This window comes from Pempheris klunzingeri, chromosome 8 (genome assembly GCF_042242105.1).
Source record: "Pempheris klunzingeri isolate RE-2024b chromosome 8, fPemKlu1.hap1, whole genome shotgun sequence".
NCBI lineage: Eukaryota > Metazoa > Chordata > Actinopteri > Acropomatiformes > Pempheridae > Pempheris > Pempheris klunzingeri.
The window spans coordinates 22,716,328-22,740,578 of record NC_092019.1 but is presented as its reverse complement, the minus strand read 5'-3'; the positions used below and the strand labels follow the sequence as shown (position 1 = coordinate 22,740,578).

Genomic DNA, 24,251 nt, shown 5'->3' with positions numbered 1-24,251 from the left:
TCAAATATTCATTTATTACTCTGAAGGATTTAAAATAATAATTTTGGCGCAATTTAAGCTAAAACGTTAAATAATTGGGTGTAAAATAAGGTTTTGTTGATAGCAGTCTGGTGGAGAACCGCAGTGGGCTTCCAGCAGTGGACAGCTGATCCAAGATTGATGGCAAGGCAGCGCTGCATGGTAGATAAAACGGTTGGTAAACTGTGACCTCCAGGCGGTGATCAGAGGACAAAACCATAAATAATAAAGACATTATATTTTCAGGAAAACATTAAGTTCAATTTCATAGCATCAAACATCCGAATCAGACAGCCTGGGCTTTCACACACAGTGTCAGTCTGCTTTAGAATGATGAGTTCAGAGTACAGCACATAAAGTTTTTCTTCACAGGAAAATAAAAGTTCAGATTTTTTGCCCAAACTCTCAAATGAACATGCAAATGCTGCTCGTTTCTAAAGTTTAACTGCTGGACACAAGATGTCTCCACCTTCACTGAAAAAGTCACTTCTCACTGTGTTCTCCAGTGTCCACATCACACTTGTGTAAGTGCTGGACCATGACTGGCTGCAGTGGTGCAATGTCACCACAGTGGACTCCAGGACATTAACTCCAGTGCTGTGCTTAAATACACATTGTGTGTTCTTTACTGTGGTCTTTTCTATCCATGCCACTTCTGCTGCACTGCTTTCCAGAGTCAGATATTGTGTTTTGTTTTTGTTTTTTTTACTCCATTGCATTTATCTGACAGTTTTAGTGACTTTACAAGTTAAGATTTTTGCACACAAAAGGCATGTTAAGTTTATAAAAAGTGATTATAAATTAAAAGTACCATCAGCTGATTGAAATAAAATCTATTCCCAAACTATTTAGATCGTTTCAGTCACAAGAAACTTCACGTTTCCAGCATCTCAAATTTGACATTTTTTTCTGCATTGACTACTTTAACTTTTAATATTTCAAATACATTTTCCTGATTATAATGACACATGTTTGCATAAGTTTTCAGTGCAGGGCCTTTACTTGTAACTGAGTATTTTTGCAGTGTGGTATCAGTACTTTTACTTCAGTTAAAGACCAGAATTGTTCTTCCGCCCCTGTTTGGCCTCTCATTTAGCTGTGATGTGGCTAAATCCTGCTGACAGCTGAGCACAGATGAGCCTTCTTCTTCCTTCAGCAGATGAATGTGAAAACTGACTTCTGCCCTCCATTATTCTGCACGGTGAAGGACAGACATCCAAAGGGAGGTGACAAAAAGTAAAACACATGTTTGAGCAGAGAGGGACTTTAAATTCCTTCCCATCTCATCACAAAGATTCACATCATCCTCTAAAAGATGCAAAGTCAGTTTGAAAGATAGAAGTGGTTAAAGCTGTTTGTGCTTCTCTATGTCCTATAAAAGCAACAAAGCTGATTCTCACAGCTTATTCTGGGTTTTTAAGTTATTTCTGATTATATATTAACAGGTTTATTGAGCCTGCTCTTGACGCACACGCTGCATAACGTTTTATTTCCAGTGGGACACTGATGTGGCCCACTTTAAAGCACTTGGATCACAACAACCGCTCCTGTCAGTCAAACGCGTCCTAATCGGCCGCCGTCCAATCAGAAAGCTCCTTACTTTTTATCAGACTTTTGGGGCCAATCACGGCCGGCCCTTCAGCCTTCACCTCTCCCGCTGAGGGGAGGGGATGCGGCCTTATTTGGCAGTTCTGACCTTATTTGGAGCGCCGTCCGGGGGGGCAGCCGTACGAGGCAGCCTGCCAGTGACACTTTCCCCAAATTGCAGCTTTGACTCTCGGAGGTGGGACAGACGGTCGGAGGGCGAAGCGACACACTCGAGCGGCAAAGATTGTTCCGCGCGTGAACTGTCTGCTTAATCTCCCCTTCAGTGGCGACCGCCGAGGATATTTAGTCTGCGTGTCGGCCACACAAACATCGCACACGGACGTCGCTTTCCCAAAACCTCATCTCGGCGCGCAGGAACTGGAGGGACGGGGACTGCCTTCTCCTCGGGACTGCGCGTCTTACTGATTTCAAGAGCTGGCTGGGACTAAAACAAATCCTCCAGCGACCAACGCGAAACGTGGGCAGGATTGAATCAAGCTTGTCATTCAAAGAGGCACAATTTCTTTTGAGTGAATCCAAACGCGGCGTTGAGCGGACAGACCGGAGCGACCGGCTGAGAGGCGATATATTCCTGTCATATTCACCGTGATTTACCGCGATCCATTCAAGAGAAGTAAGATAACGTTTTATTTTCACAGATCACACGCTGACTTATTGGACTGACTTTTCCAAGAGGCTCAGACTCTCTGAAGAACAACGTGTTTATGGATTTCTGCGCAGCGAGGATCACCGGGAGTTGTAGGCTGCGCGCTCACGCATCGATCATGTTGATACCTCGCTGTTGCAGTAAACTTTGATAGATGTTTACAGAGAGAACTCCGTCATATAGAAACACGTTTTGAATACATAAGATCAGATACGCACAGATTAACCTCTGGAGGAAGAGGGAAGCGCCTTCTCGCCCTCCCCTCGTTTTTTTTTTCCTCCCAAGACGTCAGGACGGATCTTTATCGCCCGGTCTGACTCTCCTTCTGTGACTTAAACAAAGACCAAAGTGTTTGGGGATAGCATGGCAATGGTAGTAAACCAGTGGCCAGAGAACATCTCTGCAGATCCGGGGTCTCAGCTCCAGATTTGCGGCCAGGAGCCCGGCGGGGCACCGGGGACCCCCAACGGTTCCACCCCGGGGAACGACGCGCTTTCCGGGGACAAGATCCCCAACGTGGACTGCATGGTGTGCGGGGACAAGTCCAGTGGGAAGCATTACGGTCAGTTCACCTGCGAGGGATGCAAAAGCTTCTTTAAGCGCTCGGTGAGGCGGAACCTCTCGTACACCTGCCGGGGGAACCGAGACTGTCCCATCGACCAGCACCACCGGAACCAGTGTCAGTACTGCCGGCTGAAGAAGTGCCTGAAAGTCGGCATGAGGAGAGAAGGTAAGGCCATAGGTGCGCATTGCTCTTGTCAGCGTGAGGCTGTGGCACGTTTGTTTACAAGATGTTGTTCTGGGCATAACGTGCGTAATGTTGTTCACTGTAAAATATCAATCCAACCAGTTTTAAAAGTAGTGACCAGCTCTTCACGGTGGCTGGGGCTCTTGTCTCTGTTTTGTTGCTTTTCTTGTAACAATATCTAGTAAAAAAAAAAAAAAAAAAAAAAGGGCAGATCGTTTCCTTTGGAGCAAGAAAACATCAGAGAAAATTCTGGACACGAACAGATTTGGATTGAAAACAGTTGCTTCACCACACAGTGAGAGGTTTTTCTCTTGCTCCAAGAGAAGAATTTCAGACTAAACACTGCGCTCTTTTAGGTTTTTTTTTCTCATTTGTCACCTCGCATGTTAAACTCACAAGGTGCCAATGACAGATTCCATGCGTAAATTATGCGCCATGTTTTCTGGTTCCCGCTGATCTAATAGTTATACAGTTTATACCGCAGCCGCTGTTGTTACGGGTAAATAATCATCCACCACCTGCGGCACCACGGTGCTTATTTCCCATTCATTTAGCAAATCTAAAGCATTCACCCCGGTGCGCGCTGTCCTGTGAAATCCCTCCTTTGTCCCTCTGTTTTAATTATGCTGTTTGCTCACCGACACCCAGAGCCGCTATAAGAGGATGCCGCTACATTTGTTGTATTGTGTTGGATTAACAACGGGTCAGTTAGTGCCAAAGAGGAGCTGTGGAAACGTGTTGGTGAAGAGGAGCGCTTTCCTTATTAATTACTATTCGGCAGCGACGTCCCATTCATGCGAGATGCGACGGTGCATATTTTAAAATGTGCCCCAAATGGAGCCAAAGGTTCTTTCTCTCGGCGTCTCTCAGGGGCTCAGTTTTGTGCGCGTTTGTTTAACTCCTTGGATCACTGAACTCCGGCCATCGATTCATCATTTAGAGGTGACAGCTTTTATGATCTGAGAGAGAAACTGATAGTGACTGATATCTTTGGGGAGTGGATGTCAGCAGCAGCGTGTGGGCGCATGTAACCATCACACACCTCAACACAGGTGGACACGGGCTGTGAGCCTGGGATTGTTCTTGTGAGTACAAAAAAAAAAAAAAAAAAAGTGAGTGTAACCCACTTATGACTTTCAAAAATGAGACTTTAATGAAGATGTCACACGTCGCCAGCTTTGTCTCCCCTCTCAGAGGACAGAATAGGGTCAGCAGCGGCACCCCGGGAGAGAAGTGTTGCTCAAGGACACGTCGGCAGTGGACGGACAGGGTCTCCACAACCACCCTTTGTTCTCTGCCTGAGACAAACTGTGGTGGAGACAGTGCTCAGAGCCTGGGGTGAGATGATCCCTCAAGGGTTCCCGCTAGTGCGCTGCTCTGTGTGTGTGCGTGTGTGCGTGTGTGTGTGTGTGTGTGTGTGTGTGTGTGTGCACTGTACACACAGTCTTACCTCATGTAAAACAGCCGCAAGCCACACCGGCTCGCTCGTGCTCCTTTCCGTCTGAATGAAGATCGTCTGACGTTTTCTGCACAAAGTCTCCATCTTCACAGTTTAACACCCCGACAGGCGGAAAGATTTCCCCCTCGTTCTGTCTACGCAAACCAACTCATCTCATTTGTCCAAATGTGGAGATAAACTAACGCCCTGCAAAGTTATTCCGCATGCAAAATAAATTACGCATGGAATTGTGATTGTTATTTGAAGGTGAAAGGCTCACAGCATCCATTCCTGTTAGTTAATGTTAAAAGGACACTTTCAGCAGTGCGCTGCCCGTGCGGCCTTAAAGGCTGCACACTGGTCATTAGAGATGAGCTGTATTCGCCTTTTGGGCCCGAAGAAAGGGAATTAGTTTTGCTATTTGGATGGGATAACACTATGATGGCGTGTTTAGATGCTGTAGACGAAATGTTCATCTTAAAATGGCATCAAACTCTTGAATTTATTAAAATAAAATGAATTAATTAATTTAAAAAATGTATGTAATGTAAATTTCTTTCAATTCAGTTTCCGAAATTGTCATAGAGGACACTTTGAAGTAAGGCCAGATAATGTCAGCTGACTGAAGGGAATAAGAAAAAAAAAATGCTAACAGGGTCAATTATGTCAAAGTGGTTTATAGGAAAATAAGATTTTACACTCTTTGCCAGTTCACGTCTCAATATAGATTTTTAATTTTTTTTGGAGTGCTGGCTTATAGTTGTGCGCAAAAGGCTTAAATGTGGAGCAGGTCAACTTACATTGGCTGAGCTCGTCTGTTGGTGCATTTGAGGTCAGCAGGATTAAATGGTGTCCTTGAATCCTCTTTGTTGGCTGACTTCTGTTTATCAGCGACCACTCGTCCACTCAGGACCTTTTCTTGTGAAGCAAAACAGCAACTTTTATGACAGTTTGGAGATGCAGAGAATTAACAACCAGACTTAATTGTCACAAATAGCTGAATGGTTTTAAATGTGAGGCAGTGATCATAATCAGTTACAGATAGTACGCATTTACGCTTTAAGTTAAGTAAATGACAGACCTTCAGTTGCCTTAAGTTATTTATTCAGGGCTCCCAAATCTCAAAAAAGAAATATCGGAATATTTGTGCAAACATAAATATTCATGAGCATGTGAAACAGATCGTGGAGTCATTATTTTACTGTAACATCTACAGTAAATTAGACACTGCTGCACACTAGAATGCAAAGATTGAGTGTCAAATGGAAAAAGTGCCAGGACTGTTAAAGCAAACAGCCACTATCACCCCCCCACCCCCTCACAGGTCATACATAAGTTATGTTTCCTCTGCATTATTCAACAGGTTCACCTAAGGTTGTCAAGGGGACGCAATGTTTATTCTTACTTATGAAATCCCAGTGAAATATGCATTTGATATGATGGTTTTCTGTTTCCAACAATATTCAAAATTTACTGAAAAGACATGAGTCAAAATAAAGCAGGAGTTCTGGGTGGTTCACAGGAAGAAATGAACTAAGAGACTTTGGCATGCTATTCATAATTTAGTCTTTTCACTTACTTTGAAATGTACTCTATCCAGCTTTTTACGGCAGTCAGGCCCCCCAAAAGATCATGTTTTTGGATAGTTGGCGATGAACTCATCAGCATGAGAACATATTGTTCTAAAAACACCAGCATCGTTTGGTATCACTAACACTGCGCTGCGTGGCCATTTGGTTGAGACTGAATTAGCATTTAGCTGCCGGAGAAGGCAAGCTTAAAGTTTCATGAGTGGACCGCGTTACAGTTGGAGCTTCTTTGCTTTCAAGTGAGTGTTTCTTTTCTTTTTTCCCCCAAAGGGGACATTTGACCTCTTTCTGCAGACTGCTGTGTAGAACATAATATCATTTGTTGGAGACTCTCATCCAGAGCACCTTCCAGCACCATGACAGCAAGCATTTCTGGGCTGGCCTCAGTGGGAGTCAGACCCCTCAAACCTTGGCAGCGTTAGTGCCTTTGTCACCACGCAGCTACACAGAATCCTCCACTTGTTTCTCTGTCAGCGCAGTTTCTAGGCTGAATAGGGAGAGGGGAAGCAAAGAGAATCAGCCTGACAGTTCCTTTGAACTGGAGTGAATGTTTTAATTTTGAAACGGCCCACGAGGACGAGCTACGGCTTTCGCTGAGAACCGAAATACACGTGTGGTAGTTTACTGCGCTGGTGAATGCAGGCACACACAATGTCATCTTGTCTGGTGCTTGTCTGGACTCCTGGTACACACCAGCGCGCGGAGGGGCACGGCAAATACTGCACATGCAGATGGTAGAGTTAGCAGAGTGTAGTGGCTGTAAATAGTCTCAACATCCATTTGTAGCGCAGGGATCTGTAATACCTGCATTCAACACGCGTAGTGGGAAGGATGCTGGCTCCTCTGACCCATATTGCTGTCTGACAAAATACCAACAGCAGCGGAAAATTTAGGTCAACCAAAACTAAAACATTAATAACAGACAGGCTCAAGTCAAAGTCCAAATGTGTGAATCCGGCCGGGGCCTCTCCAATGAGTAAATACCCCACTGGTGCACTAAAGTCTAACAGACAGTGTGTATTGACTAATCCATACTCCACAGTGGGCTTGTAACTGCGGGCGGTTTAACACCAAAACACAACAGTCTGGCCTCCTTTGGCTCTGAAAACCTTTACTTACCCCAGTAATTTAGCTATTGGCAAATTCAAACACTTAACCCCTGTCGCCACACTCGTAGGTTAAGTCATTATCAGAGGCCTCTCAGAGGAAAACGGCTCCCATTGACGTATCGCTCAGCTCAGCCCAGCCTCCATTAAAGTGATACAATGGAGCACATGACGTTATCTCCAAGGCTGACTTTAATATTACATAAAGGCTCGTGGGCGAATGGATGAATGATGCTGTATTTTTTAAATGTGTTTGGACACAGCCAGTAAAGGAGGCTTCGCGTCGCGATGTAACACACGACGACCGCTCCCCCCCGTAAAGCTCCTGCTTTCTCCTGCACATCCCACACTAATGTCACTAAACATAATGTGACCTTCTCAGATGCACTGAGACAATCACTGTAACTTCACTGACTGACTCCGGATTGTTTTGCTCAGAAGCAGCTCAACCTGTTTTTGTGTGTCAATTGGGTCACTTGTAATAACACACACACACACACACACACACACACACACACTCGTGAAGGGAGGCACAGACTTTGTCAGTCACTGTCAGGAGCGTTTACATTTTAGGCATTTAGCTGATGATCTTCTCCTTTCACTCTGAGTGCAGCAGGAATGACACTCCTCCTGTGTCTCCATTTGAAATTAACAGATATATATTGATGTTTTAATAAATATGAGATATTGGCCCTCCTGGTATGGTGGAGGTACACTATATATAGTAAGGTAAAGAGGTTTTCTGTGGAAAAGCTTTGCTCCCTCCACCAACGGCTTTGGTCTTGTCGGGTGGAGAGGCTTCTGACATAACTGGATGTGAAGCTACAACTTTGCGCTGCAACACAGTCTAATGACTGTCCTGCTTTCTCTCTCAGGGTGGATGGATTTGAGCAGCACAAACAAAAGTGCGTGCACATCCGCACTGCATTGGCGCGACGGCGGGAGTCTCAGTGGCAAACACCTCATAATCTCCAACAACTGAAACCAAAAATATACGCATGTCTACATCCCTGTTTTCATCCCAGCTTTCGCTGTATGGTGACAATAACTCGAGCTGACAAATGAAGCCATGCAGCTACTGTAAGAGCTGCTTAAAAGAACACATGTACGCACAGCTTGATGCAGAAATGTTTTCTCCACAGGCCCACCTCACAGAAAACACATGAACCTGGTCCCTCTGTGGCCCGCGAATAAAGAGGGAGGAGTGGGGGAGGCGTGTAAGTGTAAATAAAGGCAGCTTGAGTCAGAGTCACCCAGCACGGGGTGAATTTGGTTTACTAATTAATGCAGGAACTGCCTCATCAAAGTCTGAGAGAAAGAGTGAGGCAACTCAGTCTCAGACTTCCTCACGCAACGCTCCTCTGCCCTCCACGTCTCTGTCTCTCTCTGTCTGTGTCACTGTTCCCCCCCCCGCTCCTGCACTGCCTCCGGTTTTTCTGCACTCTGGTTCTGTTGTGTCTCTCACGTCGGCTGCATTCCTCTTTCATGTTCGACACAACTGGGGACCGAGTCAGTCCCCTCTCAGAGGCGCAGATGGCTTGTTTTCAATAATTTCTCAGTAGATGTGAAGACAGAGAGTTTTAAAGTCGGTACTCTCTCACGTGAACAAATATTCAGTTTGCTGAGCTGTATGTCTCTTTTTCTGACCGGCGTGTTTCCCTCTCAATTAGCATCCTCAGCAGCTGTCAGACGTACATCAGATCTTCCTCTCAGCCATTACTGCACTATGGAGCACCTCTTGTACCATCTGATGCTACGCTTTCAATGTTTTCTCCTCAAAGCAACACAGACCATCACTGATTCCCTCCCTTTTAGATGAGATGCCAAGACATTCCAGCAGTGTCTTTGCACTTTGACGAGCTGATTTTTTGACCATTTGGGGGCAGCAGAAACAAGCTGTCAACACAACACTGAGATATCACCTCCTTAAAAAGCTGATACGGCGAACTTATTTGTGAACAGTTTCTTGTTTCTGCAGCTCCTGAGGAAAGTATCTTGATCTGCAGCTGCTAAATGCTCCAGTGTGTTCACCAGCTTGTTTCTAACCGTGTGTGTCTGTCTGCTGAGCAGGGAGTGTGCAGTGGGGCTTTAGAGCTATTTCAGGAGAAACGCATAAGTTTACTGGCCTGAAAACCAAACCAATGAGCTCAAAGACACTAAAAAGCTCAGTAGAGTTGAGGGAATTTGCAGATTATTCTTATAAGCTACCCCTTGGGTAAGTCACTATGACCCCTTGCACATACAAGTAGGCACGTGATCCACTATTAATGTAAAAATATTGATTCTAGCAGCTTTAATGGAGAGTCATTTTGAACTGTGTTGGGTTGATGTTTAATGTGAGATTTCTTTTTCTCTTTTCTGGCACCATGAAATGTTTCTGTAGAATAAGAAGAGGAAGAACTCGGCCTAACAGGAGGGTCTGATCGTGCACAATAGCACACAATGGGACAAATGCTGTGGACCATGGACTCAGGCAGACTGTCTGACACCACAGTCCACAGTGTCTGTCCAGACCCTTTAGACTCTTTTCACTGAAATAATAATAACACCAGGAGTTAAATTCTTTACACATAGCTAATGAGACACAAGGCTATTTTTTAAAGGCGTTATTGCAATTTCCTTCTTATTCAACAAAAGCAAAACTCATAATGATGTGTTTAGGAAAAAGGGGGTTGTCAGTTTTAGTGGAGTATGTCCCTTACTTTTCATAACTTTTTCTGTTCTGTGACACCCTGTTGTTTGTCAAACTCTCTCTGGCTTTATCTCTCTCCTGGTTTACACATTAGCTCCTCTCCGCTCCCATTGCCCCGCTGCAGAGCACTGACCTGCGGGTCAAAGTTCAGGGCCAAAATAAAAGCCTCAGGTATACCACTTCAGTTTCATATCGCACACTGCCATTCGAGCTGGATCCCACCCATGTACATTAACTCAGGCTTGCAATGCCTGTATTATCACATGTATTATCTCTCTTTTATCTTAACTACTTTTTTTTTTTTAGCTTCACAACCACGTGTTTTGATAATTTGTGGTTGCAGCATTGCATTATTTTTATCAGCATGATTTTTTTCTCTCTCTCTCTCTCTCACACACTCACACTCACACACACACGCCAGTTGAACGGTGACAAGATATGACGTGGAGACGCAGGTTCATACAAGGATAACATGTTTATTTTTCGCTCGCCAATGGAAGCTTTACAAATGGAAAAGCTACTTATTAAACGCAACTGTTAGACTGAGCCAAGTCTATAATGCGTCTGTGTTGCCCCGGCACCGTGACCTTTCAGTCCAAATGTTGATAGGCCTTAATTGTATTTAGCTGCTGTAATTCCACTAACAGTCTGACCCAGAGGCTAATCCAGGGCAGCCAGGCAGCGAACTGTGCACTCTGCCAGCTGCCATTTGCTGAAGTGGCATTTTGAAAGTCGCAGCTGAAATGTCCCATGGTACCTCTGTTTGCATGCACTTTCTTCCTCTCCGTCATTCTTGTGCCCTCATTTTGTGCCCTATCTCCGTTAGATGCTGTTGTGTTTTGGGTTTTAGGGATTTGTAGAGCTCGACTGACTTTTTTTTAGTGTTTTTTCTGCCCTAAATTTGGTATCATTAAGTATCTGCTAAGTTTTCTAGCTTTTTTTTGTCTTCTCAGATGATAAGCTTAGTCAGTTACATCAAACTAAGCCTTGGTACACCAACTGAAAAGCAGAAAACCGCGTATGGCAGACAATCAAATCTGACTGTGAAGCCCCATCCCCCCCTTTATTCTCTATCTGTCTGTCTGTGACCCTGGTTTTCCTTTTTTTTTTTTTCTTATCCTCGGGCATCTGTTTCTCTCTAATGTCATTTCTGTCCCTCTTGCTCTCTTGCTGCCCTCCTCTATGTCAAGATACTACATCTCTCTGTCTCTACACTTGTCTGTCGTTCTCTCTATTCCTTCGGACCTTTCCATAATCACCCTCTCTCTCCCTTCTCTCTGTCTGCTCCTCTGCCCCGTTCGCCAGCTGTAGGCGAGCAAAAACAGAGAATGATGTGTCTCCGTCAGAAGGACTCAAGTGCTCTGCCTCTCAGCCACGAGTGACCCCCCACAATGAGGCTTTTGAAAAGTCAAGTGGATCAAGTAGATTCGCCGCCATCTGAAGGATTAACCTCTAATCAATATGAGAGCAGATTAATAGCTGTGAATTTTGAAAATCAGAGACATGAGGAGCAACAGGGTCCCAGCAGGTCATGGAATTTGTGGAACGTCGTTGTGTTTTGATGACTTTGTTAAATTCCCCATGAAAGTCAGGAACAATGTGTCTTAAAGCCTGATCAATACATTAGCGAGAGGCCCAAAAGAAGTGGAAACCAGGTTGGTCACATTAACGAGCCAGGGCAGAGTGACAGTGTGGCTTATGGAAGCGCTCCGACTTCGATACGGACAGTCAGAGAAGAGCCTCTCGTGACTGTACTCCCACAGAATAGGTCCTTTCAGCAAAATGACACCTGCTCACATTCAGGCCCTCGAGTGGCCGTAGAGATTATGACTGCTGCTTGCTGTGAGCAAAGGAGGAAGTTGGGTGACATTGTTATAGAGCGGCCGAGTCCGTGCAGGGAAGAGGTCAGGGACTCCTCCCAACATAGCATCCGATTTTAACAGTTAGATTTCCGTTTCCCGATGACAGTCAACCTGAGTTTCCTTTAGCCACAACTGTTTCATAATCTCAAACGTGTTCGCTATTGTAATCATGACAACTACTTATTCTCATCTAAACCAGGATGTTTCCCAAACTCTAACCAAGTAACCCAGCAACCATAGAAATATCAGGTCATAAAACGAATTCCTGTGTCAGTAGTAATTTGTGAGGGTTTTCGAAGGCAAATGATGATAGGGGCGTCCAATCTGTGTCTTTCTAAAGGGCAGTTACAAAAAGCATTTTGCTTTGTTGTGTTCACAAACCTGCATCAGCAAACGACTCAGCCGGTTTTTCACCTCACACCTCCGAGTAAGTGACAACATGTTGGACCAGCTAATCTTTGTGGAAATTGCAGCCCCTTTTGCACCGGCACTGCTTTCACCTCTGCTGCGCAGAACCGCGTTTATTTTCTCTGGTTTGTGAAATCCCGTAAAGACAGACACGTGTGGTTAATCTGACAGCTGTCCCTTACAAGAGCTGCCGGAGTGTGAGAGACAAGGAATGTCCCATTGTGCAACGTCTTTGTGACAGGCAACACCTCTCCGTGGCTCAGCCCAGCGAGACTGTGCTGTTTGCCAAAGGAGACCACATTCTTTTCCCGGAACACGGGTTGACACAAGTTCACAGGGAAACTAGTAGTTTGAGGTCAACACCTTTTGTGCAGAGGTATTTTTTTCTGCTCAGAGGACAGGCTAGAATTAAAGGCATGCTTATAACGCTCTTGAGTGATTTGACCTCTCTTTTTTCAAACGTGCCACGGTGTGTTCAATTGACACAGCTGCTGTGTGTGAGGTGACAGGTGATGCTGAGTTGAAAAGCATTTTCCAAACCCCTCCTTCTCCCTTTTCCTTCACCCCTCTCTCCACCTCCCGCCTCCACCTGTCTCTTTATGTAAACCATCGCTCTCTATCTGAAGCCTCGTCTCAGGCTATATTCAAACATATTGAACGCCACGCATTTTCTCTCTTTCTCCCCGCTCTCCCCTCCCCACTGCACCCCCCCCCCCCCCCCCGCCCTCCCACACCCTCCTCCCCACACTGCCCTCAATCTCCCTTCTCTCAACTTATCACCTCTCACTCTCTCCAGCTCCATCTTATCTCGCCATTTCACCCTTTTACCTCATTTTTCTCTTCACACTTGGCCCCCCCTTTGCATTTTCACTGCCTCTCCCTGCCCCCCCCCCCCCCTCTCTCTGTGTGTAACAGTAGATGGAGTTATTAGTCAGACAGTGGGGATGACTGAACAGGTGTTTTCCAAATGGGCCTTTGAGCACTCGCCGCATCATCATCGCTCCATGAGGGGGGGAGTGGGTATTTGGGTGTGTGTATGAAGGCTTGGCCTCTGCGTGCCCTTTTCGCCTCAGGCTGAGCCATTTGCCAGTAGAGGGAGGGGGGAGATGTTACCGTACATATTCATGTGTGATGTGTGCATGTGTGTATGCATATGTGGATGCATAACATATGTAGGTGTGAAGAAGTGTTATATCTTTACCAGCTGCTGCTTGTCATTACTCACTGATGCACAACAGCAGTGCAAAATGGCCTTGGCCTGGCCACTTTCCACCGCTCCACTGAAAAGACGAGCGCTGACATATTTAAGAGTCAGAGAAATGTTCCCGTCTCCACACTTTTCGCCCCCTTTGACCCCATTCTGCAAACCCCCCACCCGACACATTTGACATGCCCAATTTCACTCTTTCTTTTCCGTCTTCATCTCCTCTCCCTCCTGTTCCCCCAGCAGGCTTTTACGTTTCACTTCACTTTACATACAGGCTGCGCAGAGGACATTTGAATGGGAACCACTTTTAGGTGTATAACATTCTGTTATCCTACAAGTCTAATAACCACCTGATGACAGATATTTACCATCTATTGTAAGTTGTAAGTTCTGAACTGGTCTGAGATATGAAAGCAGAAACACTAGAAAATGTTGCATGCTCATTGATTAATAGTTCATATTTATGCTGCTGGATTCTCATCTTCATCTGCCTTGTTTTCTATCATCAGCTGTACAACGAGGACGCACATCAAACTCCCAGAGCAGCCCGGGACAGTACCTGACCAACGGCACCGACCCGTACAACGGCCAGCCCTACCTTTCTGGCTTCATTTCTCTGTTGCTGCGCGCCGAGCCCTACCCCACATCTCGCTACGGCGCCCAGTGCATGCAGGGAAACAACCTGATGGGCATCGAGAACATTTGCGAGCTGGCAGCCAGGCTGCTATTCAGTGCCGTTGAGTGGGCCAAGAACATCCCTTTCTTCCCTGATCTGCAGCTCATGGATCAGGTGAGTTGGCCGCTTTGAAGACCGGCAAGAGTTTTCTTTGAAATAACCAGCCAGCAGCTTTAACTTACTTTTCCAGCTTTCTCAGCGAAAATTAGGACAGCATCCAGATAGCCTAGCTTCACATATATACATACTCAAGACTGGAAACAGCTAATCTAGCTGTGTCCAAAGATAACTAAATCCACCCATGAAGACCCTTAAAGCTCACTTACTGTCATGTTATATCTCATCTGTTTAATATGTACAAATTGAGAGGCCGGTGCGATGACTTTCTGGAGTTCTCATTGGGGCGACATGACAGAGCAAGGCTGGCTGTCTCCCTGTGTTTCCAGTCTTTATGCTAAGCTAGGCTAATTAGCTTCTGTCTGTAGCTTCATATTTAGCATACAGACATGAGAGAGGTATCAATTTTGTCATCTAACTCTCTGCAAGAAAGCAAATTAGTATATTTTGTAAAATTTCATTTTAGCTTTTGGCCTCCAAATGTAAAAATGCCACTAAGACTAAAAAAACACACATAAATATAATCAGTATATAACATACTGGCTTCTTTTATTGGATATCAATCCAAAACTTTGCAACATTCCTCACACATTTTCAGTTCATGTCTGCTTTTATAGAAAACATAGAGCCAAGCCAATTAAAAACGATTTGATGCCACAAACAAAATAAAGTTCTACTTTTCTAGTCCATCAAAACTAAGAGAAAGCTGTAATCCAATGAAAGAGCACAGTGTCATCAAGAATAAACAGATCCTTTATGACATCTCATCCTCTGCTCACTCTTTGAAAAAAAATGTAGCCTGTAGATAATTAAAAAACTTTTTATTTTTTTGTCTTCATTTGTTGATCATAACACACTACAGTAGCGTATAAAAAGAGATCTGTTCTGTTATTATTCACTAAAGGCAGAAACAGGCAGTCATGGCATTCAGCGTGGATAGACCCGACATCAATCCTGCATGAGTAGGTTTCTACCAGCTGCAGAGACTTGGCACGGAGTAATCGCTTGACTTATAAATATTCACGTCCAGCATGAGCAGACACAGTCGTCACAAATATGTCATGCTATAGTTGCATTGTATCATTAATATGTCATTAACTTCATGTCAACATGTAAACTACATCTGTCCTCTCTCTCTCAGTAAGTGCTTTAGTATTGTACCATTGGTTCTAGGCTCTCTATAAACTTTATGATTCTTTTCAACCTGCTATCAAAACTAATATTTACCAATATTCTGTAATTTGCAGATGATTTGCACTTGCACTTTGAGCTTCCTTATTTGCTTTTCAAAAGTATGCTGTACACCAAAGTGCCATTTGCCCAATTATCCAAAAGGAGACAACTAATGGCAACTGGCTTTGAACTCATTATGACCCCGTTCAGCTATGAAATTTATAGCTTTGATCACATCAGTTTAACTCCTTTTCCAATGAGGTCTTCGCATTATTTTGTCAACCCATCCTGTAGATTAACTGTTTCCACATTGAAAGCATATTTCTCTACTTCCTGTCATAACACAGCTTGCTTTTAAATGCAAACAGTAAACACTTCATTGCATTGGTTCATCCTACTATCAGGTTTTGACAGTTAGACGCCCCCTGTGAGCTTGTGCTTATGTGTCTAGTTTGTACATGCTTCTTTGTTACTTCAGTGAATTAATATATCACCTACTGGAATGCATGTACAGTATATCCTGTGTGTTGTTTGTATTTGATTATGTTACTGTACTCTGACCGTCTCCAAAGGCCGTTTGGATTATTGGATGTTCAGTGCATCTTATATCCCTCTACACTTAGAATTAATGTGTATATGTACAGTTGAATTACAATTTGGCTCATGATAATGGCAGTCTAAAGCCTGCTGTACTGTAGCTAAAAGGAAAATGTAGTGCTTGAACATTTTTGAAAATCATTCCCACAATACAATTTAAGTTTGACTGATTTTTGACCCTGTAAACACACCTTTAGTTTTTGGAACCAATGCCATGTCTCCATTAGTTTCTGGGGCTGGGGCCAATCCCAGTCAATCACAGGGCCAACACATAGCGACAGACAACCATTCACACTAACACTCACACTCACACTCACACCTATGAGTCACACCTTAAAATCACCAATTAACCTGCCTGTAATAACCACTCTGTACTGCCTGTATCCTAGGTGGCGCTGTTGCGCATGTCATGGAGCGAGCTCTTCGTCCTCAACGCCGCCCAGTGCTCCATGCCGCTTCATGTGGCCCCTCTGTTGGCAGCGGCAGGTCTGCACGCATCGCCCATGTCAGCAGAGCGTGTGGTGGCCTTCATGGACCACATCCGAGTCTTCCAAGAGCAGGTGGAGAAGCTGAAGGCCCTGCAGGTCGACACGGCTGAATATTCCTGCCTCAAATCCATTGTGCTCTTCACTTCTGGTGAGTTAGAACGAAGCACGTGTCATGTCAAAAGTCAATTTGAATGTTAGTAGTGGCTCAGCCTAACCGTACGCACCAGATGGTTTGTTACACAAAAGAATTTGGAAAGTTGTTCGTAGAGACAATTAATACAATTATTACAATAATTTGGCAGGCATGTTCAACGAATACTTGGCAGATGATTGGATGGCACACCTGTCTATCACTGTCAGATCAACATAGTGAAAACATTTGCCAAAGTCAGTCAGGAGAAGTGTTGTTCTTTGAAGAAATGCTCTCCAGTTCGGATATAACTCGTGCTTTAGCAGCACTTACACTAACCTCTTTAGGTTTTAGGTTTTCAATAGGAAATAGTCCCATAGGTATAGGAATAGTAATTTTACACAAATGCAGACTCAAAGAGGATTATGGTTAGATTCCTCTCCTGTAAGTAACTTTACTATTGCTGAGGAATTAACAGGCAGTTGGCACAGGAATATTGTGTTAATTGGTTTATTCGTGTCAGCAGGGACACTTAATTGTCAGGTATCTAAGCAAGTGTAAACAGCTTAACCTGAGTTAGAAATGACCTGTAGTAGTGTTATTCTGTGCATTTAAACATATCCAAGGTAAACTTTTGCAGTCAGTTAAATTAATTATTTATCAGGGTGAGATACAACCAGCGAATTCAGTTATAAATAACTAGTAATGTGCTCTCAGCATAATGCAGATCTCTGTCAGGTGATCTCTGCAACGCCTAAGCACAACCTAACCTAAACCTAACTTAAATCTAACTGTGGAGGTCGCCACTACAGGACACTCTGTCTGATGAGGGAAACAGACTTTGACGCAACAGCTGTTAACACCGGCTCACTTACAGTCAACATGGTGGGGAAGATAATAGAAACAGGGATTTATTCATGTCATGTCATGCATAAGTTTAGTGGGTCATAACATACTGGACATGAAATGAATCTGCATCCATAGAAGCTTTTTGCTCTGTCAAACTGAAGCAGTTGTCGACGACTTGTGGCTCCTACTGGCTGGTTAAGATGAGTGAGAGAGAGCGTAGACCACTAGGAGACCACGAGAGGTCATCCAGCATACAGGCATAAATGTGCTCATGAAATATTTGGCTGATCAGTCCAGTAGTCTGTGAGATTAGCTGCGGACATACAGATACACACAAACACGACCAAACACATGATCCCTTCCAGGCTTACAACTGGTCGAGATGATCAAAAATAAAAATTTAATGATAGAACTATTAATAGAAAAATTAACAAATACACAACTTTTTTTTGCTGTGAGAGGAAGAGGCAAGTATCTCTCATGCTCACAAGGCTTAGATTCCAAATGTGTTATAAAATAAAAATCAATCAGTGATGCAGCCAGAGAGAAAACATAATGAACGTTTATGTAACGGACACGCATATCTACATGGGAAAAAGCCATCTCTATCCATCGTTATCTGTTATAAAAAGGCTTTAAAGACTGTACGGCACACAGACAAGAAATAATCAGATTCCTGTGCATGATTGCCAGTTTTGACCGTTGCTTTACGATGTAGCCATAGAATAAGAAGTGACTCAGATGATCAGAATGCCAGGAAACATTTCTTTCCTCTCCTGTGTTGCAATCCACTTTGAGCTCACAGACACATGATGCCGACTTCAACTGTACTTAACCCACAACCTTTTCACCCCCTCCTAGCCTGACCGAGATGTGACCTCTAATGCTGCAGCAGATATTGTCTCATTGGCTCCATACGTAAATGCTGCTCCCACTAGTCAGTCATGGTCTCTGCCCTCCATGAATTTAACTGTAATTTGATCACTCTCCCGTACTGTAAAAGACTGTTACTGACCTCGTGAGGAGCTGCTTGTGCCTCACTGAAATCATTTTTTTTGGGTTAACAGTAAGCTTCAACCTGAAGCTTTTACTATTTATCTTTTGAGTGCTCCATTGCTAAGCTGTATTTTAATTTCTGCCAATGTACCACATTGTTCATAACATTTTGCTGGAAAGACTGATAGACAAGCAGATTACTCTGTCAGCAAACAATATATCATAAGTAGAGACAGAGGAATTATTTATATAGATACACATGCTGTCCGAACCCACCAATCTATATGTTTACTACCTCTTAACAAACAGAAAGCCATGATCAGCTAAAATATCTCCCCTGTGTCATTTAGTTAACATTGACTATGATTTATATTTTTGATGATGATAGTAATTTCTTACCTGGAGTAAACCACTGTCTAGAAGACAAAGAGAATGTCTTTATGCTAGCATGGATTTGCCTTTTTAAAGCTGTTTGCATCCAAAGTTCTTTTTAAAAAAACAGGGCACATGAGAGTAATGCTCTGACCATGTTGCACTACGTCCTCCCCACTGCGCTGCAGACGAGATTAAATCAAAATATAAGGGTTTTAAATCTTGAGGAAACCCAAACGATAGGCATTGTTTTGATACTGCTTAGATTCAAACCCTGTTGAGGTTTATCCCAACAGTCACTGGGCTCCAGTGCCAGCCAAAATACTGTCACATCTGGGATACTTCACTGAGAGATCATGCTTTGTGACCCAGGGGGAAACGGATGGTGAAGAAGCCAACACTGAGATGTCTCTTGTCTCTGTTTTTTTTTTTTTTTTTTTTACTGCTTTTCCCCTCTTTCCTCCCTTGCGTGGCTTGTCAGTTTCACTCTGCGTGTACCTAGCGTCTCTCCTCCATGTGGTGTCCTATGTGGGTGGCTGTGGATCCACCTCTCCCTTCTCCTCCTTGCTTTCATCAGCCATCTCTCCTTCATGATCCCATCTATTATTGAAACCAGTCATCCACCCCTCCTCCCTACGCTCCCCGCACCCGACCCCAAGCCCAGCCCAGGCCCCAGGACCCCTGCCCCCACCATGGGAGTTGAATTATGTATGGTGGGATCCAGTGAGACAGAGGATTCGCCACAGCCCCGGCCGTGACCTACATAACCCCTGTAGCCCTGAGCATCCCATGTGACTTCCCTGTATGCAGGCAGATGTATCCACATGTATACAGACAAAAACTGCACGTTTTGCCAAAAGAAGACAATATATTTAGTGAAATGTGCAGCTATTGACACAGAAATTTGAATTTAATGGAGATAGACATGCACACACACACACACACAATAGTTAGACCCGCTAATAAACCTGACTCCTACAGACCTGGTAGAATGAGCTAACACGCTCAGACAAACACCAATCGTCTCTCACCTCCCTCTGAGTCCCCTCCCTCTGCTCCCCCTGTGAAGCCCAGTCCTATCAAGCCACATCAGAAAATGGGCATCTCAGTGCTGCCACCCTGATCCCTCACCCCCACTGACCCGGTGTGTGCCCAAGGATCAGACAAAAGAACACGGCGCTTGGCGTGGATGGGCGCCCACAGAGCTGTCGCTTCGGCACGCGAAGTGGGTTCAGTCACAGAGACAGCTTTGCTAATCTTAAACAGGCAGTGACTGCCTTGTCACGCAGGACCCAAAATGGCGGCCCGACAAAAAAGCTGTTCATTCTGCCCCCCCGCATGAAGGGAAATACAGCCGAAGTGGGAGCAATTATTCACTCAGATTGATGAGAATAGTGGCCGCTGGGGGTGGCGAAGGGTTGACACACTCTATTAAGATATGAGGTAAATTAATTTTTTTTTTGTTGTGTGGAACTGAGGCCCAGCAGGGCAGGGTTTACACAGGGGACAAATCAAAGTGTGAGATGACAAAGGAGACCTACAACCCAAGGTGATGGGCCAACGCTTTTAGATAAAAAAAAATGTGCTTGAGAAGAAATTGCCCTCATTGAAAACCTGTCTTCCAAATGAGGGTTCACTCAGGGGGCAGAGTCAGAGAGCACTAATGTACAGTATGTGGCAGAGTACAGTAAAATGTGTCTTTGTTTTGAGTTCACACATCTATGACCTGCTTTGCCAAATCCCCCACGCTCTCCCCTGCACACAGAGGGTGCGAAAAGTATGGCGCGCAGTGTTACACACTCTCTCTCGGCTGTGCACGACCCTCGCCAAGGCATGGGCCCGCCAGGACGGGAGGTGTGAGGAGGCGGGAGGCAGAACATGACCCCCAGCTGTGGGGACAGGGAGCGCTGTAGTGTGCTGTGAACACAGACCACAGGGGTGTAGCAGATACGTATCTCTGCAGTGACAACCTCGATTTTCTCAGGTCTGAGCAAGATTTCTGTGGCGTATCTCAAATGAAAAAAAAAAAAGTTTCATTATAACTGTTGCTACATGTCTCTGTCATCTATCTCATTCGTCTCCTATGAACTAGGTGAGATTTCAAGTACGGTATGAGGTCAAGACATCACACTGTCCGCACAATATCTAATACTGAAGTTACATTTGTGGAAAACATAAGCCTCAGTTATCAGACTACACAATATCAACCTGTTAGCAGGGGATTTGGAACAAAAAATAAAACACGATCATTTGTCATTTGTTCCATGTTGTGTGTCGCACAGGAACACAAATGTGTCAAATGTGATTTGTGATTCCTCGCTAACCCCCGCCCATCATGTAAAACCACACTTGTCCTGAGCCAGAGTGGGTAACTGGAGGAGCGAGGAGGTGTGTGTTTGGATAGCAGCTGGAAAACACTTTGTTTCCATCTCCAAAGAGCGTGGGTGAGGTCCACTGCTCCTGGTGGTGGAGGTGGAGGTGAATATGGACAGTCGTCTAAAGCTGTGTCAACTTTGAAGGTTTTGATTGAAGTCAGTTTTGTAACAATTACCCACCCACATGTTCTGCCTCACATGGTATCACGTTACAGAAGATAAAGATGCTCTAACTTGGCTTTCATGCACCACGATCACCTCATCTGACAAAGTGAACTTCTTGACAGGCATAAATGTGTCATCTGCTCCAAGCATTAATCTGTCTCCCCCCCATCATCTGCATTTCCATCAGACTGCTTTTTGCAAATATTTTTAGACACTGTAATAAGGACTGTTTTTGATCTGTTGGTAAACCATACATCTTTATGTTCTTCCTTCCCTCTAGATGCTATGGGGCTATCAGACGTTGCCCACGTGGAGAGCATCCAGGAGAAGTCCCAATGCGCCCTGGAGGAGTATGTAAGGAACCAGTACCCCAGCCAGCCAAACCGCTTTGGACGTCTCCTCCTCCGCCTGCCCTCCCTGCGCATCGTCTCTTCTCCAGTAATCGAGCAGCTGTTTTTCGTTCGCCTGGTAGGCAAGACACCCATCGAGACACTGCTTCGCGACATGCTGCTGTCGGGCTCCAGCTACAACTGGCCCTACATGCCCACGGTGCAGCGCGAGCGGCCCATCTCCCTCCACTACAACGAGAACGGGCCCTGAGGTGGAGAGACAGACGAATGAGAAGCTGCGGGAGAAATGTAGGCCGAACATCCATCCAACTACGCATCCATCCATCCTTCCCTTCGTTCTCCGCCTTAGAACCTTTCAGTTTTCCACGAGGGAGCCTCTCACTTACCATTCCGCTCAAAAACCCAGACTGACGATATAATCTGTTTCACTCCCGGTTCCACAAGCCAGCCAATCATTCATCACGGCCATTGCAGACACTCGGTGGCCCGTTGCAGTCCCTCAGCCAATGGTGCGGTCTACATTTGAGATGTGGCATGAGATGGACAGGTTGGTAGAACGGGTTACTGCGCAGTTCACCAGCAGGTCTGTTGGACTCACTTCAGATGTCATTCTCAAACCCCATGAAAACGGGCAGAAAAGGACAAAACGTTTGCTTTATTGTTGGTGCTATCCCTACATTTACAGAGGCTGTGTACAAGCATCCCAGTACGGCGAATACTGAGCAAGGGCTTTGCCAGTGGGACTCTACAACCGAGAGCACAAGGCCTGTTGTACATTTACCAATTTTTGAAAAGAAAGCCAGAAGCCATTAAAAAAAAAGACAAATGCCAAAATGTCTTGGACTTTTGCAGAGGACATGTTTTAATGTGTGTGTTTGTATTAGCACTGTTTATATGGAGAGAAAACTCATGATTGTGTCCATATGTACAGTATATCGTTATCGATTCATAGGCATCTATAGCATATTAGGGTTCAATGGGAAAAGCTCAGGTTCAACGGGTGGGTAGACACAGACAGACAGACAGACATGCCAATATCAGTACAAGAGCAAAAACCCTTACACTTATCAGCAGCCTGTGCCAAAGCTGAAAAATGCATATTTGGATATTTTTGTGGTAGTGTTGGTGATGAAAATTAAAATGTTTGATTTGTCTATAATTTGACTATATAGTTGTTTTAGGGTCTCAGGGGGAGAAAAGGAGTTTGTAAAAGAATACAAATGAAAGCTTAGGCACTTGCATTGTAACCTTGTCAGACCCTACACTTATTCACTTCTGTAAAATCACAGCACTGGTAGATTCTTGCTACCCTTATGCCATTTCTGTTGACCTTTTTACTTATTCAAAAGGCCCATTTAACGTGTTGTTATCACAGGAGCGACACAACTCATCCTCATATTGTTTTATAGTCATGATTGTCAATATTGGACCTTCTGGACAGGGGGGAGCATTTTACAAAACTAGCTGTACTTGCCTTAGAACAAAGATTTTGTCACTGAGCATTTATCTTATGACTGTGCCATAATCTCTCGTTACCTGTTATAACAGGTATTATGTCCTGTCAGGAGAGGAAATGACCTCACATGATGTAAAAATGATGAACGTGCATATAAAGTCATGGTGAAGTGATGCTAAACACAGAGATTTTCAATGCACCAATAGACAATAACAAGAAAAAACAAGAGAGCAGACATTTCTGCTTTAACATCATCTGCACCATCATTTTTTAGACCTCATGCGAGTTCTTTTCCACTTCCTGATGATCTTGTCATGTAGGGAAAACCCCCGCGACTCATGTCATTTGATCTTATTGTACCGATACCGTAGAGAAAAGTATCACTAACCTCTGAAAACCTCAGTCTATGTTACAATTTTATCCCAGTTGGACTTATGACTGTGATTTAGCTTAGGACTATTTTAAGTTGTTTTTTTTTTTTTTTCTTCCCTTTGGTGGAAACAAGTTTGTTTTGACAACCTGTCTCACATTTCCAACATGGCACTGTGGTATCAACATCAAGGATTGGTATTGGAAAAGCCATCTGGGACCTTAGAAAGCTGTCTGTTGATAAATGAATTCACAGAAAGTTTCTATGAGTTTGTTTTTATCCTCTCTACTTTTGTTTGGAATTATGGATTATCCATTAATTGAAATAAAATTCTGTTGTTCACAGAAAGTTTTCTGCTGTCTTTTCCTGTCATAAGTAGAACCTACATTCAATCAAAGTGAGTACTTTAGGTTGTGTCAGCACAAGCCTGATCTACCACAAAGTATTCTTTAGTATATTGACACAGCTTTTGAAAACAAGACCCTATGTATTTATGTTATAGCCATAAGTTTGAATAATTTCAGCTTCCTTTGGAGGCACTGTGGACCACTCTAAATACCTCAACCTCCATGAGCCTCAGCCGCTGTTGGCTGCTGTGGATAAGCAGTCTAAGCTCCACCTAGCAGGGTCAGTACAGCCCTTTGTATTTTGTGAACAACACATGATGTTGCCAAAGTAAAACAAAATTGACCCACAATCCAAAAGTAAAAAGACTTAAACTGCAGACTGTATAATCAGTTTTCTTGATAGCAGCACCTCTGCCGTGGCAGCATTTCTTCATCTGTGTGCGCCACAGATGTGCCAGAAATAACAGG

The 24,251-nt window shown here is 44.3% G+C and overlaps 1 protein-coding gene across 1 annotated transcript; it reads left to right on the top strand.

The window, feature by feature from the left end:
- The first annotated feature begins 1,811 nt into the window (after window positions 1-1,811).
- Window positions 1,812-23,768, top strand: nr2f5 (nuclear receptor subfamily 2, group F, member 5). The gene is made up of 4 exons (XM_070835414.1): window positions 1,812-3,002; window positions 13,832-14,112; window positions 16,275-16,521; window positions 21,541-23,768. The coding sequence occupies exons 1-4, from the start codon at window positions 2,636-2,638 to the stop codon at window positions 21,858-21,860; spliced, it is 1,215 nt and encodes a 404-aa protein (XP_070691515.1). The 5' UTR covers window positions 1,812-2,635; the 3' UTR covers window positions 21,861-23,768.
- Window positions 23,769-24,251: the final 483 nt, after the last annotated feature.

Bases quoted from the DNA above. Each gene is read 5' to 3' on its own strand.
- nr2f5 (XM_070835414.1), top strand. From the start codon at position 2,636: ATGGCAATGGTAGTAAACCAGTGGCCAGAGAACATCTCTGCAGATCCG. The intron at 14,113-16,274 runs GTGAGTTGGCCG...CCTGTATCCTAG, and splicing joins ATCTGCAGCTCATGGATCAG to GTGGCGCTGTTGCGCATGTC. The intron at 16,522-21,540 runs GTGAGTTAGAAC...CCTTCCCTCTAG, and splicing joins CATTGTGCTCTTCACTTCTG to ATGCTATGGGGCTATCAGAC.